Source organism: Camarhynchus parvulus, chromosome 2 (assembly GCF_901933205.1).
Source record: "Camarhynchus parvulus chromosome 2, STF_HiC, whole genome shotgun sequence".
Classification (NCBI taxonomy): Eukaryota; Metazoa; Chordata; class Aves; order Passeriformes; family Thraupidae; genus Camarhynchus; species Camarhynchus parvulus.
In genome coordinates, this window is record NC_044572.1 from 147,788,243 (window position 1) to 147,804,015 (window position 15,773).

Below are 15,773 nucleotides of genomic sequence, written 5' to 3' on the forward strand. Positions count from 1 at the left end.
ATCAGGGACATCTTCAACCAGATCAGGTTGCTCAGAGCCCTGTTCAGCCTGACCTAAATGTTTCCATGGATGGGGCACCCATCACCTCTCTGGACAATACCTGTGAGCCAGGCAGTGGAAGGCAGCAGTGGTCTGAGTTTCAGTTCTCACCTACAGATACTGCTGGGCCACAAGTTTGATTATAAGCCCAAAAAAGGATTTAACTATCAATAAACCTGCAGAACATGAGTGATGTCTGTATTCAGTTTCAAAATGAAAATTCCTGCAGACCTTACACCCATCATGGTGAAACTCCGCAGGATGCACAAGCCCTCAGTTAGTCGCTGTGTAGTTTTCAGCACTGTCTGGAAAGGGGCACAAGCATGAGTGAAAATCGGATTTTTCCATGTTGGTTTTATGCAGTTATCCTGCTTGTGTGTGTCAGGGTGGGGGGAGGGGTGTGGACTCTTTCTTTAATCTTCCAGTTTTGACCAACATACCTGTAAAATCCCTTGACAAATTCAGCTTCAGTTGTGCCTTTGGCTTTCCTGATCCCATCTCTACACATCTGGGCAGTGTCCCTATATTCTTCCCAGGATACCTATCTCTTGTTTTACTGCTTGTGCATTTCCTTCTTACACTTCAGGACCAGGAGGTCCTGACTGACCCAGGCCATTCTCCTGCCTTCCTTGCTTCATTTCTTACACACTTGCACTCAAAGAATTTTGTCCTCAGAGAGCTGCCAACGCTTTTCAGTTCCTTGAGAGCAGTTTGCCAGGGGGTGTCATTCACTAATTCTTTACAGAGCTGAAAATGTGCTCTCCTGAAATTCAGGGTCCAGACCCATCTGGCCCACATCCCTCAGGACTGAGGTGTCTATAACTCAACAAGTCACTCAGTTATTTTATAAGCAAGATCACATCAAAGAAACACAACTGGTGAAATTATTTTCTGCCCTTAACAGTCTGGCTAAAACAGAAACACTGTATTTGGAGGGTAAATTAAATTCTATGCCAAGAGAATCTTTAATTATTCAGATATGGCCCTGTAGGTCTGATAAAACCTTTTCCATGTTGAAGACCTATCAAGAACCACAGTTTTTTCTGCATTAGGCAGCCAGCACACCTAGAGAATTAACAAACAAACATTTACTGTATTTGTGACCTTACAAAAAGAAAACACATATTAAAAGCTGGCATTTCTTCCTCACTGACAATTTTTTGGGAAGAAAATTACTCAACGACATGAATTTCTTTTAGCACAGAAGAATTATTCTCTATGTGAATGATTCTGTCTCTTACCAGTGACCCCATATAGCAGGTTTCCTGCTTCCAGGGTTCTTGAGATTTTACCAGATTCACATTAGTACCTTTCATCTTGGAGCTCTGTTTTGATAATAACCTCACCGTATCTTTGCTTTGAGTGCTACATTAATTATGAACAAGAATCATCCAGTATTTATCACTGCAGATAGCAGAGAAATCAGAAGATGATCATGATACAGATTAATTAACAAGGGGTGACCTGAATTACTTAATAGCCTTGGTTCATTTGTAATTTTCTTATAATATGGTCAAATGCTTGCTCATAGTCATAGGTCAAGCAATGTAATATGTGGGATTGTCATGTTAGAAGTAACAACCCTAAAAAAAATCTATCATGTTGCAGTTGATAACTAATTAAACACTACACCCCTTCTGAATGATTCATGTATCTGTCTGTCTCTGTTTTAATTAGGTGGGGATATCAGTCAGAAACAGCAATGTGATTTACACCAAGCATTCAGCAGTAACACAACTTTGGTTTTAGTGTTCCAAATTAAAAAATAATACTGGAAAATGTTGAAATTTTTGAGAAAATATGCCCAAAGGTTTTAAAAATATGAGTTCTGTAATCTTTTAGAAATAGAGATTAATAATCTTGAACTCTGCAGAAAGAAGTTTTTTCATAGTAAAAAGTCTGTTCAAGGAACAGCCAATGTAACATAATCCAGTGACAAAGGGCTAAGCTAAAAAGTGAAACTAATAATGAGATGCCCAGCATTTAACAGTGACTGTTAACAATTCCTATGGCATGGTCTCAGCCAGGAGTGACAGCATTAATACAGGATTCACTCTGATTCTGTGACCTGGGCTACACAGGCTAAACAAGATTGTTTTAACAATCCCTTATGACCTCAGACTTCATGAATATAAATCTTTGAGCCTTGGATCTTCTTCTGTCACTTTGGAGAAGTGAACCCTGAGACTTCCAGGTTTTCAAGAATTTTCTTCTTTTAATTACTACTATATGAACAGTTTCCTAAATTCTGGATGTGTGCCTTCCTCAAAATTTGAGACAGCCAGAGGCCCTATAATCCTGAGCTTTAACACCACAAAAATTCAGATAATAAAACCCCCATGAAATAATCACCTCATTCTTTGTACTTTTTGAGGAGACCTGATTTGACCCCTGAACTGACAAGAAGTTCATGAAATCCTGGAACCATTTAGACAGGGAATGGTTTTGCATTTAAAATAGTGGAACACTAGTCCACAAAAAAAAATGTTTGTGGTTGTGATGAAACTTTATCTCGTACCTCCAGTTTCAGAGAAACCGATCTCTGGTTTCGGGTACTTTATGCTCTGGTCCCGGAGGAATTACATTCCCTCAGTGCAGATCTGCACAGAGCCAACACATACGGAGTGACTCATGGTGTAATTAGATTAAGCAGTTCAAGAAGAAACCTCGGAGTTCCCTGTGCTGTGCGTCTGCTGCTCCAGAGGGGAAACACGGCACAGCCAGCACCGGCTCTGTGCTTACAGCCCCTGGAAACTGTGACCCGTGGTAAAGTAAAGAGAAAACTCCCGTGGAGTGGCAGGGATAGTCCTGATGAAGTGACACAGTCCTGCTGAGTCACCTGCAGCAAACAGCAGGGAATGGCGTGCCCCACAAGGAGCCAGACCATGACATCACCCACATCTGACAGAGTGACAGGCAGCCCTGAGGCACCTCAGCCCCTGCTGGCCAACAGCCCCACGAGGAAAACAGCCCGTGGAGAAAAATTAACTCGACCTTGAGTCGGGAAGTGTCTTTCCCAGGGGCTGTCCCGGTGAGACTGTGAAATGAGGTGAGGAAAGAATGACGGAGTGGTTTGGGTTGGAAGAGAACTTAAAGATCATCCAGCTGCAAGTCCCTGCCATGGGCAGGGAGCAGCTTCCACTAGGGCAGGCTGCTCAGAACCCCATCCAGCCTGGTCTTGAACACTTCCAAGAGATGGAGCAATTAGGTCCTCACCTTGTTGCTTAAAACTAGCAAATATTATAGTCCTTCGTCATGTCAACGTGGAAATCGCGTGACTGTAAATCACAAACCTCATCACTAGTTTTTAACGGGGCCAGTGGTATCTCAGCCCCTCAGCTCTCAGTCCCTCAGCTCAGAGCCCGCCATCCTCCAGCACTTCATCCTTCCAACTCTCAACTCCCAGCCCTTCTGCGCCCACCTCTTATCTTCCACCCCTCAATCCGGAGCTCTCAACACCTCAGACCGCAGCACCTCAGCGCCCGGCCCTCCGCCCCCTCAGCGCCCTCACCCCAAAGCCCCGCCTCCGCCCGGACCGCTGCACGTTCCGCCATTCTGATTGGCCACATTTTCTTAGAGTGACAGGCGAGCAGCCAATCAACGTGCGCAGAGTAGCGACCGGCGGGGAGGGTTCCCGTGCGCGACGCGGGTGCTCCTCCCCACCCCGCGGGGCGGGACCGGGCGGCGCTGAGGGCGGGAAGGCGCCGCTGTCCCGAGGAGAGGAGTCGCTGCCCTCAGGGAAGGAGCCGCCCTGTCCCGGCTGTGCCATGGAGGACGTGCTGCCCTCGGGCCTGCTGGAGATCTGTCTGCTGGTCGGGGCGCCCACAGAGCGGGTGCGGGCGCTGCTGCAGGTGAGCGGGGTTCGGGCAGGCGGTGCCGGTGCGTGGGGCTGGGTTTGTCAGCGCGTGGAGCTGAAATGTCCCGACAGAAAGTTGTTTTGACAGGCGAACGTCAGCAAAACAGGGAAAATTTGGTAGCAGTGTGAGGTAGCTGCTCTTTCCCAAAGGTCTGAGTTTAGATGGAGAACTCACTGTAGGTTTATGTAAGCAGGGACAGCAAAGCGCTTAATGATGCGTTCTTTACTGGGTGTTAATGCACTACCTGTCTCTGCTGGAGAGCAAAGCAAAAGTATAAAGGCTGGTAACTCTTATCCTCAGGAAAACACCAGATCTAAATCCTTGTGAGCTCAAGTGCTCTGAGTTTGGCGTCACCTGAACCACTTGGATACGGCAGGAGCTGGTGGATCGGTTACTACTTTGAATATGTGGTTTAAAATTTGTCTATTATTTGAACATGTGGCCTCACAATGACAGCCCTCTCCTCCTGGTTCTGCTCGGTTCGAGTGTGCTGATGGGCTTGTTCCGTACCTACGAGCTGCCCCACTGTGGGAAGAGCAGTGGTGCCAGCACGTGGAAAAAAAGGCCAGACAGCTCCCAGGGATCTCAGTTGCTCTGCTTGAACTTGAATTTGATTGTGCTCTAATAGCATTAGATAAAGAAGTCTTTGTTGGGCTTGTTGCTTGTTCACTCGCTCAGGAGACGGCTTTTGCTGTTTTCAGCTTCTTAAGTGATAACAGCCAAGCAGAGGTTCACATTCCAGGATCTCATTCATGTGTACTTGAGAATGGGAAAATAGTTCCTAAATGTCAGCGCCAGACTTTTGAAATCTGTGTGTACATGGTGTTTTATCAGAAGCATGAGAAGTGAACCCAAAGGAAAGAGAATTTCTTATTCATTCCAGTTTGCTTAGTTCTCGCTGCTTTCTGGAAAAAAACCCTGTGGAATAACAAATAAGGAGTTTGCTACAGAAAGCAGAAGCCGTTCTGATATTCTGATCATACTGCAGCCTCTGAATTGTTTCTTTGCTCAAGGTACAAAAAGGTATCAGAAAACAAAGTAATCCTTTCTTTTGTTAATATGAACTTCAGTAAAGTCCCTGCACACTGTTGCATCACGGGTTTTCAGTCACTGTCTTAGGGAAAGCTTACAGATTTACTCCACTTCCTTTTCCTTCTGCTGCACTATCTACATGAGGAGAGTGGAATATGTTTTTATGGCTGATTTTAGTGATTGTAGAAAGAAAAGACTTTACTGATGGAAGATAGCATTCCAAATGAAAGTAGTGGATCTCTGATGATATTTACAGATTAAACAGTGGGTAAATATTCTGATAGTGCTTCAAACCGTGGTCTTCACAGTGTGTTGATGCATTCTTAACTGTACTTAAACATGGAGTGATAAAGCAAATGAAGTCAGTGGGACAATGATATAACCCACCCCCAAAGGAAGAAAAGTTTTGTATAATTGACCTGCTGTCAATGGGGACTCCAGTGGAAAAAAAAAAAAGTAGTTTTCCACTGAAGTTCCTGAAACAGAAATTTCTGGGCTGTCATCCATTGCTTATCCTTATTGCCAAGAAAATTGTCACTCTGAGATTTCAGTTTGAAAAGATCAAAGGCTGCTATTTTCAGCTATAGATTTCTTTCTTAGCACTGGAAGTGTGTATTTAGTAAGAATGAAATGAACAGAAGTGATGCTTCTTTTCCCTAAGTTATCTACAGCTATAAAGCTGGGTTTTGGCAAGTGTATGCAAGCTGTCTGTGACATGTCTCAGATCTTCAACAGGATCCATCAGTGTGTTCTGTATCTGCCCACCACAGTCAGTGGTACAGAGCTGTCTCATGCTCTCTGCCCCTGCTGATGCAGACAATTTTTCACCAAAACATTTTTTTCTGCTTCTGTAATGCCTCCCTGGCTGTCAAGGTGCCTGAAAGAAATGAGGTGTGATCAGATTGAGCATCAGTCAGCAGTGTGTGCTTGTTGCAGTGAAAAGCAACTGGAAAAGCCCTAGAAGTGAATCCATGGGTACTCGGGGAATCAACACAGCCAAGTGCAAGGTGCTGCCCCTAAGTCAAGGCAGTCGCTGCTATTGGTACAGACTGGGTGATGCAGGGAGCCCTGCCGGGAGGACTTGGGAGTGCTGGTGGATGCTGGACATGCCCTGGCCATGTGCACTTGGAGCCCAGAAAGCCAAACATGTCCTGGGCTGCATCCAAAGCAGTGTGGGCAGCAGCTGAGGGAGGAGATTCAACCCCTCTGCTCTACCTGGAGTGCTAATCCAGCTCTGGGGTCCTAAGCACAGGAAAGACATGGAGCTCTTGGGATTGGGTCCACTTCTCATATGAGGAAAGGCTGAGAGAGTTGAGGCTGTTTGGCCTGGAGAAGAAAAGGCTCTGGGGTCACCTTATTGTGGATTTTCAGTACTTGAAGGGTCTCCAAGAGAGCTGGAGAGGGACTTCTGACAAGGGCATGCAGTGATAGAATGGGAGGAGCAGCTTCAACTGACAGAGGGCAGGGTTAGATTAGATATTAGGGAGAATTTTACTGTGAGGGTGGTGAGGCACTGGCGCAGGTTGCTCAGAGAAGCTGTGGATGCACCCTCCCTGGAAGTATTCAAGGTCAAATTGGGTGGGACTTTGGGTGGCTCAGTCTAGTGGAAGATGCCCCTGCCCATGGCAGGAGGATTCAAATGAGATGATAATTGAGGGTCCCTCCCAACCCAATCTGTTGTGTGATTTTCTGATAAGTACCTGTGTAATGACCTGCATCATCAGGACTGTGGCTCACAGGCAAGGGGAAGGGATTATTGCTATTATTGTTATTACTCAAAACCCTTGAGTTCACATCTGGAATATTGTCCCACATTTGAGTGCCTTTATACTGGAGAGCTGCTGGCAAACAAGAGTGAGACCAGAGGATGCTGTGCTGGGGGCTGGGGCATAAGGGAGGAACAATCTCCTTTTCAAGGGACTTCTGAAACTTCACTGGATGAAACCCAGTGCAACCAGACCTAATGTCAGCCTTATCATTAGTTTGAGCAAAGTGTTGCACAAGAATGTGGAGAGATCATCCTACAATTGTTTGGGTTGGAGGGGACCTTAAAGATCACCCAGTTCTGATGACCCTGCTGCCATGGGACAGGAGCACCTTACACTAAACCATCTTGCTCAGAGCTCCATCCAGCCTGACTTCGGACACTTCCAGAGATGGAGCATCCACAGCTTCTCTGGGCAACCTGTTCCAGTGCCTCACCACCCTCACAATAAAGAATTTCTTCCTAATATCTGATCTAAACCTGCCCTCTGTTGGTTTAAAACCATTCCCTTTTGTCCTATTACTACAACCTAATTGTCCTGCCCAATCTAATTTTTCTGAGGCATCATACTTTCCCTGCCTAATTATTTGTTAAAGAAACCAGTTCTTTCATGGCATTCAAAGTGAAATTAACTTCTTCAGTGATGGGAAGAGGAGAATGAGGTCAAGGAAACGCCAGATAGCTGAAGTCATGCTCTGATTTGTGGTTTCAACACACTGCTGTTTGTGTCTAAATAGTGCAGTCATTGTAAAAGTCTGTCTTGTATTGGTGTCCTTTGCAGCAGTGCTGTTACAGGAACATCCTCAAATGGGGATGGAGTAAAATCCCCCACTGCTGTTGGTAAGAATCTATGTATGATGCAAGGAGATTTGGTAGCAAGAAGCTACAAAAGGGAAGTATTTCAAAGTGAAGAAGTAAAAAGGGCAGCAGAAAAGATAAAATGTTCAAAGAATAGCAGGAACAAGTGAATATTGTTCTACTGCTGCCTATTCACTATCCCTGAACTCAAGGAGTAAAAATGTGACTTTGGCCAAGACATTAATATGAGCTGACTCAAATGCTGGAGACTGAGTCAGTGGGTCAGTGACAGTGCTGACAGAGCTGATCTGTGGGGAAAAATGGTGTTTAATGTCTCTGTAGTAGTTCAAGACATCAAGGATCTGCCATTTCAGGAACTGTTAGGCTGTGAGGCCATTAAACTGCTGGCTGCCATCCAGCACTTTGGAGCACAGAGATGCCTCAGTGTAAGTCAGGGATTGCCCTGTCAAAGCAACTCTGTGTGAAAACCTCAGCAGGGCAGATCTGCCAAGTTGAAAATGCTGCTGCTGGAGTACTGTCTGTGTTTTTCTTGCATAACAGCCTCAGGGCTGAGCCTTAATTCTTAATTTCCTCCTGAAATGTTTAGCTGCATGTTAGTTTGGGGGTGTTCATGGTGAATTTATCCGTGTTTCCAGTTTCTTCACTGCCTTTGTCAGCTGCCAACTAAGGAAATGACACTTGAAGTGTCACACTAGCATGTGAGGATGTGGCGCTCAGTACCCCAATTCATGATGTGCTTTTTAAAGTCACTGCTATCTTTTGACTATCCTACTGGACACTTACCTGAACTTTTCTTTTCCACACCAGTTTACTTTTAGTTCAGGCTCTTTGTTCATTAAAAGTGTGGTTTTCACTTCTTATTTTTAGTGAAGTAGTTTCTTTAGAATATCCTATTATAAATACAGTGTAGTTTATGAAATTTAAGATACCAAAACTAAAATGTCATGAAACATTCCTTCACATTTTTCCTATGATGCTCAAATGTGGAAAAGAAAACTAGTAGTGGACATACATGCTGGGATTTAAGAGCTGAGACTTCTGTCTCAAAACCTGGACAGTGGAACATTGGCAACAGAGCTTTCTATGTTGTAGCTATTTTTTTTTAATAGGGAAATGATGGGTGAGGCCAGCACTGGTTCTCAAGGAGCATCTTGCATCATATCTGGTGATAAAAGCAGCATGTATGCTTCACCTCCTCTGACTTTGAAGATGTTTGCAAAAAGTTAAAAACAAAACAACTTTTTGCCACAGTGGGGCTCGCCTTTCCTGTTTCCAAATATCCGTTGGTTAAACAAAGCTTTTACTTGTTTTTTTTAACCTTGCAGGAAGAATTAAAATTGCAATGAAGTAATTGGAAATGCAGCTTCTTGGCTCAACTGTATGGTCAAGAATACAAACAGTGCTCCCCAGTATGAGGAAATCTCTGATCACTTCCTGCACAGCTTTTCATTGCAGGGCAGTGAGGGCTTTCAGGCCAGTCATACTTTGCAAAGCTGCCTGTGAAAATGTTGTAATTTCACACATGCTCTTGGGGTGCCTGTTCCACTGAGCCATCAGTACATGGAGAGATTCTCATGGCTTCAGTGTCTTAAAGTTGTAGTTATTGTAACAATGATTGTAGTTTTTAATTGTGCTTTGTTGATTGCCTTATAAAATTAAGCCTTGTCTTGTGAAAGTCTGTGTATGTGTTGTTTAGGGTTTGGTTTTCTTGTTTTGGTTTTTTTTTTTTGGTGCATGTTATTTGTTCTGAGTTGAAAGGAAGCTTTTCCTGAAGTCAAACAAAGACTTATCTAAGAGGCTCAGCTGTTTTTGTTTCTTTTCATTTATTTATTGCCTGTTTTTTTTTTTTTTACTGTTGTTGCCAGTGTTTATTTTAAATATAGTTTATCTTAACACTGAAAAGGAGGAAATATGGTATTTGATATCTGTTAGTTTCTTTTGCCAAAGGCCTGATACTGATATGGGACATTTTGAATGATGAAGGATTCCTTGCCTGCTAAAAATGCCTATTTTCCTTGCATTAAGATGCATAAAACAAAAACTTAAAAGGAAAAATCAATTATTTAGGGAGCAGAAAAATATATTTGAAACCCACAATTTTAGGGGTAGAAGAAAACCAAGGTTAAAAATTATGAAAAAAACCCCACATATCAGAATGAGTGTCATCTTAGAGTTTGTTTTGTTTCTTGTTTTTTTCTATAGGGCACTCAAAGAAAACTCAGAAATCCTCCTCCCCTTGATCCAGAAGTTCTTTCTGTATTTGTGCCTCCGTTTATCAGCAGAGATGATGTTCAGATGATTCATGCTGGTAATAACTTGAATAAAAGCAAACGCCGCTCCTTCCGAAAGAAAAAAGAGAGACCCAAGGTTGAAAATGTCAAGAGCCTTAATGGGGAGCAGAAAGCACCTGACACAGAAGATGTGACAGTTCCAAAGGACATTGATCTCATTGCTTTACCACAGCTCTGCTTCCCAGGTACATGAGGGTTCACACTTCTTGTTGAGAATTGTTTGAATGTAAATATTTCTTGACCCATAGTTCAGCCCTAATATTTTAGCCTTTGTTGGTAAATCTTGATTTGAGTGAAGTGCAAACATGCACACACTTGAAAAATTATTTTTCACCCCAAAATGGCTGAGTACTCTCTCACTTTTCATTTTGATATGCCTGAAGTAATGAATATTTCCTCCAGGTTTAATTGGAAAAAATTTAATATGTGTGTCATTATTGCAGGCCTTTTTAATATCTTGGGGGAAAAAGTAATTTAAACCCATTTCTTGTATTTTGCCTCTGAAAATGCAGAATAATTTCATTTTTGCTTCTTCAGTAATGTGCAGCTTACAACCTCTTTAACAACCCTTAGTTCAAATTGACTGTATATTACATTTTAATCCCTTAAAATGAAACACTTCTCTTGAAATGAAGTGGCAATGTGCAGTATTTGTCATGAATTGTCTTTCACACAACTGTAGTTCAATATATAATTAAAAATATGGTTGCTGCTTTCATTTCAGGAGGACTTTATGTAACTTCTGAATTAAAAGAGGACCACATCCATTTCCTGGTCTTCACTGACGTCTGTGGTAACAGAACATATGGTGTTGTTGCACAGTACTACCAGTCAATGCAAGTATGTGATTTAACTCATTCTTCTATTAAAACTTATTAAAAGATATAAAAGCAAAATGCTTTGAAAATAATGTGAGATTTGATTTATCTAATTAGTTAACAGGTGTGTTTTTATGTTAGGGGGAGCACAAGACAAATCATACTTTTATGGTGCCATTTTAAATTAAATACTTTGGAACAAATTTCATTAGGAAAAACAGCTATGGATTTCATTTAGGAGATTTGGATATTGAGGAACAGACTTTATCCCCTGGATATTTTTTTTGTAAAGATTGTTCTTTCCAAACAATGAAAGATGTTCTTTCTAAATACATTTTGTGCTCAAATTCTTTTTAATACATGTTGTTTAAGTCTTGTAGGCTGACATTTTTCTGAAGACCTAAAGGGATATAGGCATCAAAATCCCTTTGAAATATAGAGGGAATTGGATATCACATCTCTAAGGTTCTCAAGAAAAGATCAGCTATAAATTCATGATTAACATAAAGTCATTAATGCGCAGTTTTCTTGCAGGATGGCTCCACCTCCTCCAATGGGCAGGGCCCTTGGGAATCTGCACAGACTGGGAAGGTGCCTGCCTGTTTTGTACCCTGTGCTGTTTGTGTTATATCCAGATACCCATATTTTAGTGCCCTCAAGGATTGTCTCTCTTGGTAAGATTTGCTCCCCTGTGTGTTTCTGCTGGAAATGAATGCTGGTTTTTAATACCTGAATTTGCTTGATGTGGTCAGGAGAGCCGTGTGATGCTAAAGCAGTGCATAGTTTTATGTTAAGGTTGTGGGGGAGAGGAAAAGAAGAAATGCTATGTCAATGTTGCCCAGACAGTAAGTGCAAATTCTGAATACTGAGGGTATTAGTTACAGATGTTGTCTTCATTTTCTTTGGGGGTTTTTGCTAATGTGTAGGGAATGGATATTTTACAGATATTATTGGCTTTTTTTGGAGTGGTTTTTTTCCACTCTTATGAAAATTGCTTTCAAAGCACTAAAAGCTTTTTATAATGCACCAAATAAATGTCATAAGAACGTGAATATATGTATTAATAAGCAGTTAATGACACATTAGGGAAATAATCCAAGTCACTTGAGGAAGTAGAGTGGTTACATGGATGTTGTAGAGCTAGGAGAAAAATTCTTAGGATACACTGGTTAGAAACAGTCAAATACTCTGCAGTGTAGATTATGTAAAAGGTAAGTAAACATGGATTGTTATTAAGTAATTTCTCTTATTTTGAGGTTACTTTATTGTTAAATTTTTAAGATCTATTTGCATCTATTTTGGATTAAAACCTTCTCACATCAGGAACCTGCCTGGGTACATTGGCCATTACTGTGTGTCTTCACTTGCAGACCTGTTGTCCAAAGGTAGAAGAGGTTTTCTTCACTAAATTTCAGTCAAACTTTCTAGAGTCAAATCTGAATTCAGTTGCAGGTATTTGCTTCTTGTACATAAGCTGAAAGGTGTTGGGGTTCTAGGCTGGAGCTTGCCCCCCTTGTGCTGCTGGTGCTCATATCCCGAGCAGATGAGCAGGGGACACTCCCTGGGTACCAGCTGAGGTGCATCCCCAGCTCCTGACCTGGCTCCAGCCCAAATGAGAGCTGAGCACTCATCTCCCAGCCCATGCACCTCTTCTTCCCTGTGCTGTGGATTTGGATCTTGGAGCACTGACTGGCTTTCCCTGGGCTGCATGAAGAGAGCCCTGGAGGAGCAAAGCAGTGCCCTCCTCCTGGGCATTTTAGACATTGGCTCAAAAAGGCTGTGAGATCAGAAATGAGTCGCTCTGGCAGCCCTTTTAAGGGCATGTACCTCTGCTCTGTCATTTTTAAAGCATTAGTGAAGGGGTTTAATGTGGACAAGGCACTTCAACATAATGGAAACAGGGTGTGCACAGGTCAGTGTGAAATCAAAAGAAATGTTCAGTGAAATAAAAAGGAAATGTTTGTTTTCCTTTCTCCTTTCCTGCCCAGATCACTCCCCCCTCCCTTTATATTTAAGTGAATTACATCAACCCTTGGTATTGCAGGAACTGATTCACTGCTGCCTTTTAGAAGTCTCAAATCTCAAGTTGCTGCTAATCTGCATATGGAACCCTTCCAGCTGTGACTACAGTTTCTACTGTTTCTACAGTGGCTACTGTTTCCATGCAGCTTTTATAGTGGATTCCTGCTGCTTTTCTGCTGTGAGCTCAGCCTGTGAGAGGGCTCACCTCACACCAGCTTTGCACTGGGTGGGAAATGGATTCAGTTTGACAGTTACAGTGCTCATCAGTGGTTTATGTAGAGTATTCATAAATGAGTAATTTCTTCTGTGAAGTGAGACGTCTCTGAGCTTGGAGAAGCAGTCAATTAGCAAATGGATTATAAAAGAGCCAAGGGAGAAGTGGGAAAATCTTCAGCACAACCATGGAAAATTCCAGATGTTGTAAAAGTGTTTCTAGTCCTTGTATCTGTTTAGAGGAGACAGTAATCAGATAGAATTAACCCTCTAGATCTGCTTCTGCCTCTGGGTGGGTAGTTTAGACTTGATAACTATTTAAACATTATAATTAAACACCTCTGCCTTGATCACATATAGTAGGGTTTGGCACCTATTTAAAACATTCATGTCCACAGATTTCTCTTTTAAGTCTGTACTGGTTTCTGAGAGGAGTTCAGTTGATCAGTACTGTACAATCTGAGCTTCAAGTGATTTGTAAATATGTGAATAATTATAGGGAAGTTCAACAGGACAGTAACCTTCCACGTTAGTCTTGTGTGTTGTCTTGGTCTTCTAACTGGGGAATTTTTCACACAGCTGCACAGCTCTTCCCCTTTTTGCTGTTGCATCTGTGAGATGGGAGTGTGTGTGACTGGAGGGGGGGTGAGTGCCAGTGACAGAGCTGAATTTGGAGTTGGCATTTCCCACGGTGCTGGAAACTCAACTGATGAGGCTTCCATTAAATTTTATTCTGGGTTTTTTTTTTTTTTAAATTTCTTTTTTCTGGATAGTATTTCAAGGGCTCATTTCAGAATGTCTGCCCTTCTGATTTTGGTGCCTTGGGTTTTTTTTTTTTTTAAAGTGTTTCGCTGTGTCAGAATACACTAGGGTGGAGGGGAAGGAAGGGGTGGAGAGGTACAGGTTTTCCTTATTTTGGTTGTACTACTGAAATGTTTCCATGTGGCATGAAACAGCTGCTGGGGTGTGTGGCTGTTCTGAATAAACCATTACAGCCAAGACCTATATGAGATATTTTGAGTGTAGTGCCCTGTACAGCTGCAGATGTTCTTGACTTTTGGGGATATTACAAAGCACTGACATTGTGTTGCTGTAAACCAGGAAGGGAGTTACTGTGTGTCATCAGGTGACCAATGGGTTAATAATCTAATTAAGTATTTTTGTTGCTTGAATGCTACTCTGGTAGCAGTGCCTCTTATACTTAACAAATAATAACACCTTCAACTGCACACTTGTATCCTTGGTATGTTGCAGAGCTGTTCTGCAGAATGCTTCAACTGATTCATCATTCTCCAGACAGGAGTTCTGAAAGCACTTGCTGGTGGACCTCAAACCACCTATTTCCAGTGTGTAGCCCTTTCATTGTGATACCTAGTGCAAGAATGCTGTTGCTGCTGAAAATCTGATATTCAAGTAGCATCTAAAGGGGTTCTACTTCCATCCAGGATGATTTTTTGCAGCAAAAGGTTTCTTTTTCCTCCAGAATTCTGTCCATAGATTATTTTCTGCAGTACCTAAGTGCACAGAATTACTTATAGGTGAGGTGGTATTTGCTTTCAGTCAGAATAATCATCAAAAGTATTTTTTAATTTAAGTATTCTTAGGTAAAATCCAGGTTCCTAAACTTTTTCAAGTGGCAGAGTAGAAACCACAACTGAAAACTGAACCAAGCTGAGATGCACAGGCAACATCAAGCTATAAGTCCAGGTAGGTGCTTTGAACTGCAAGGGAATCTGCAAGCTGTCATCATAGTAATGAAGGTCTTTGTATTTTGTGCCATTAATTTTACAGCTAATTTCCATATTGCTAGCACTCAGTGCTTCCAAATCCAGAACATTTTGTGTGGGGTGTGTCTGCCTTTCTCCAGAGCAAGCAGATGTGCACCTAAATGGTTTCACAGCACGGTGGCTGTTGGATTATTCTACATTTTTTGAAAAGGTTCAGTTTAACTTCAGAGGTTTTGGCAGTTTGCACATGTAGTATTACCTCAGTCTGTTATACTGCATGAAAAATTAAATATTCCTGGCAGTAATCTCCTGGATGAACTCCTTTCTTGGATGGATGAATAGGCTCCATTCAAACAGTAAATCTTCCAACCTGTGTATTCGTCATTTCAGCTGCCTTGAGAAAAGGTGGGAGTGTGCAAATAGCTGCCAGCACTGAGGCAGTACAAAGGGCCTATTCTGAGCTGCTCTTGCTTTCTGAAACACCTGTCTGTGGACAGTTAATAGCAGTAATGAAAGGTTCATAAACTCCTTAGCTCTCCACTTGAGTGTTTCAGAGATTACTTCATTTATTTCTGCAGACGTTCGCAGTGCAGAGCTGTCAGCTGCTGTTAGGCTGCATTGATGGGGCACCATGTCCTGAACAGGGAGCTCTGACTGTCCTCTGTGTACATCTGCTGCTTTCTCTGTCATGTTGTGTGTCTTGTGACATTTACTGTCTTGGTAAGAGCTTTTTGTCTCAAAGGAAAGAAAAAAAAAAGGCAGGTCTGCTTACTCTGTTTGGCCAAATCTGAGGCATCACTAATTGTGACAGAGTATTTGTTTAAATGATTGGTTCAACTGTCTGGTTTTCTTTGATAATTCTTAAATTCCCCTTTCTCTGCCCCTCCTGAAGAGCTGATGGACTTTTTAGGAATGTTTATGTAACAGCCAGGGCTTTCTTCAAATAGGAAAATAGTGAATTTAAATATTTCATTTGAAAGGGCTGAAATATATGACAGAATATATTGTTTTTGGTTTTTTTTTCTGGAATCTAAATGCTGTACACAAATAAGGTGTCTTGGATCCTTATATATCTCTTAACCTATTGAGTTGCTTCCTTCCTGAAGAGCAAGTGTTCTTCTGCAGGAAACCAGTAAAGCTGCAAACTGAAGTAAAACCTCCAGGGAGAAGACAACCATATTCAGTTCCTA

The 15,773-nt window shown here is 42.1% G+C and overlaps 1 protein-coding gene across 1 annotated transcript in view; it reads left to right on the forward strand.

The window, feature by feature from the left end:
• The first annotated feature begins 3,730 nt into the window (after positions 1–3,730).
• Positions 3,731–15,773, forward strand: part of DENND3 (DENN domain containing 3) — a 31,910-nt gene continuing 19,867 nt past the window's right edge. The window contains exons 1-4 of the mRNA XM_030943975.1: positions 3,731–3,890; positions 9,715–9,988; positions 10,528–10,643; positions 11,156–11,295. Coding sequence (XP_030799835.1) covers positions 3,807–3,890; positions 9,715–9,988; positions 10,528–10,643; positions 11,156–11,295 — 614 coding nt within the window. The 5' untranslated portion in view covers positions 3,731–3,806. The remainder of the gene's footprint in view (positions 3,891–9,714; positions 9,989–10,527; positions 10,644–11,155; positions 11,296–15,773) is intronic.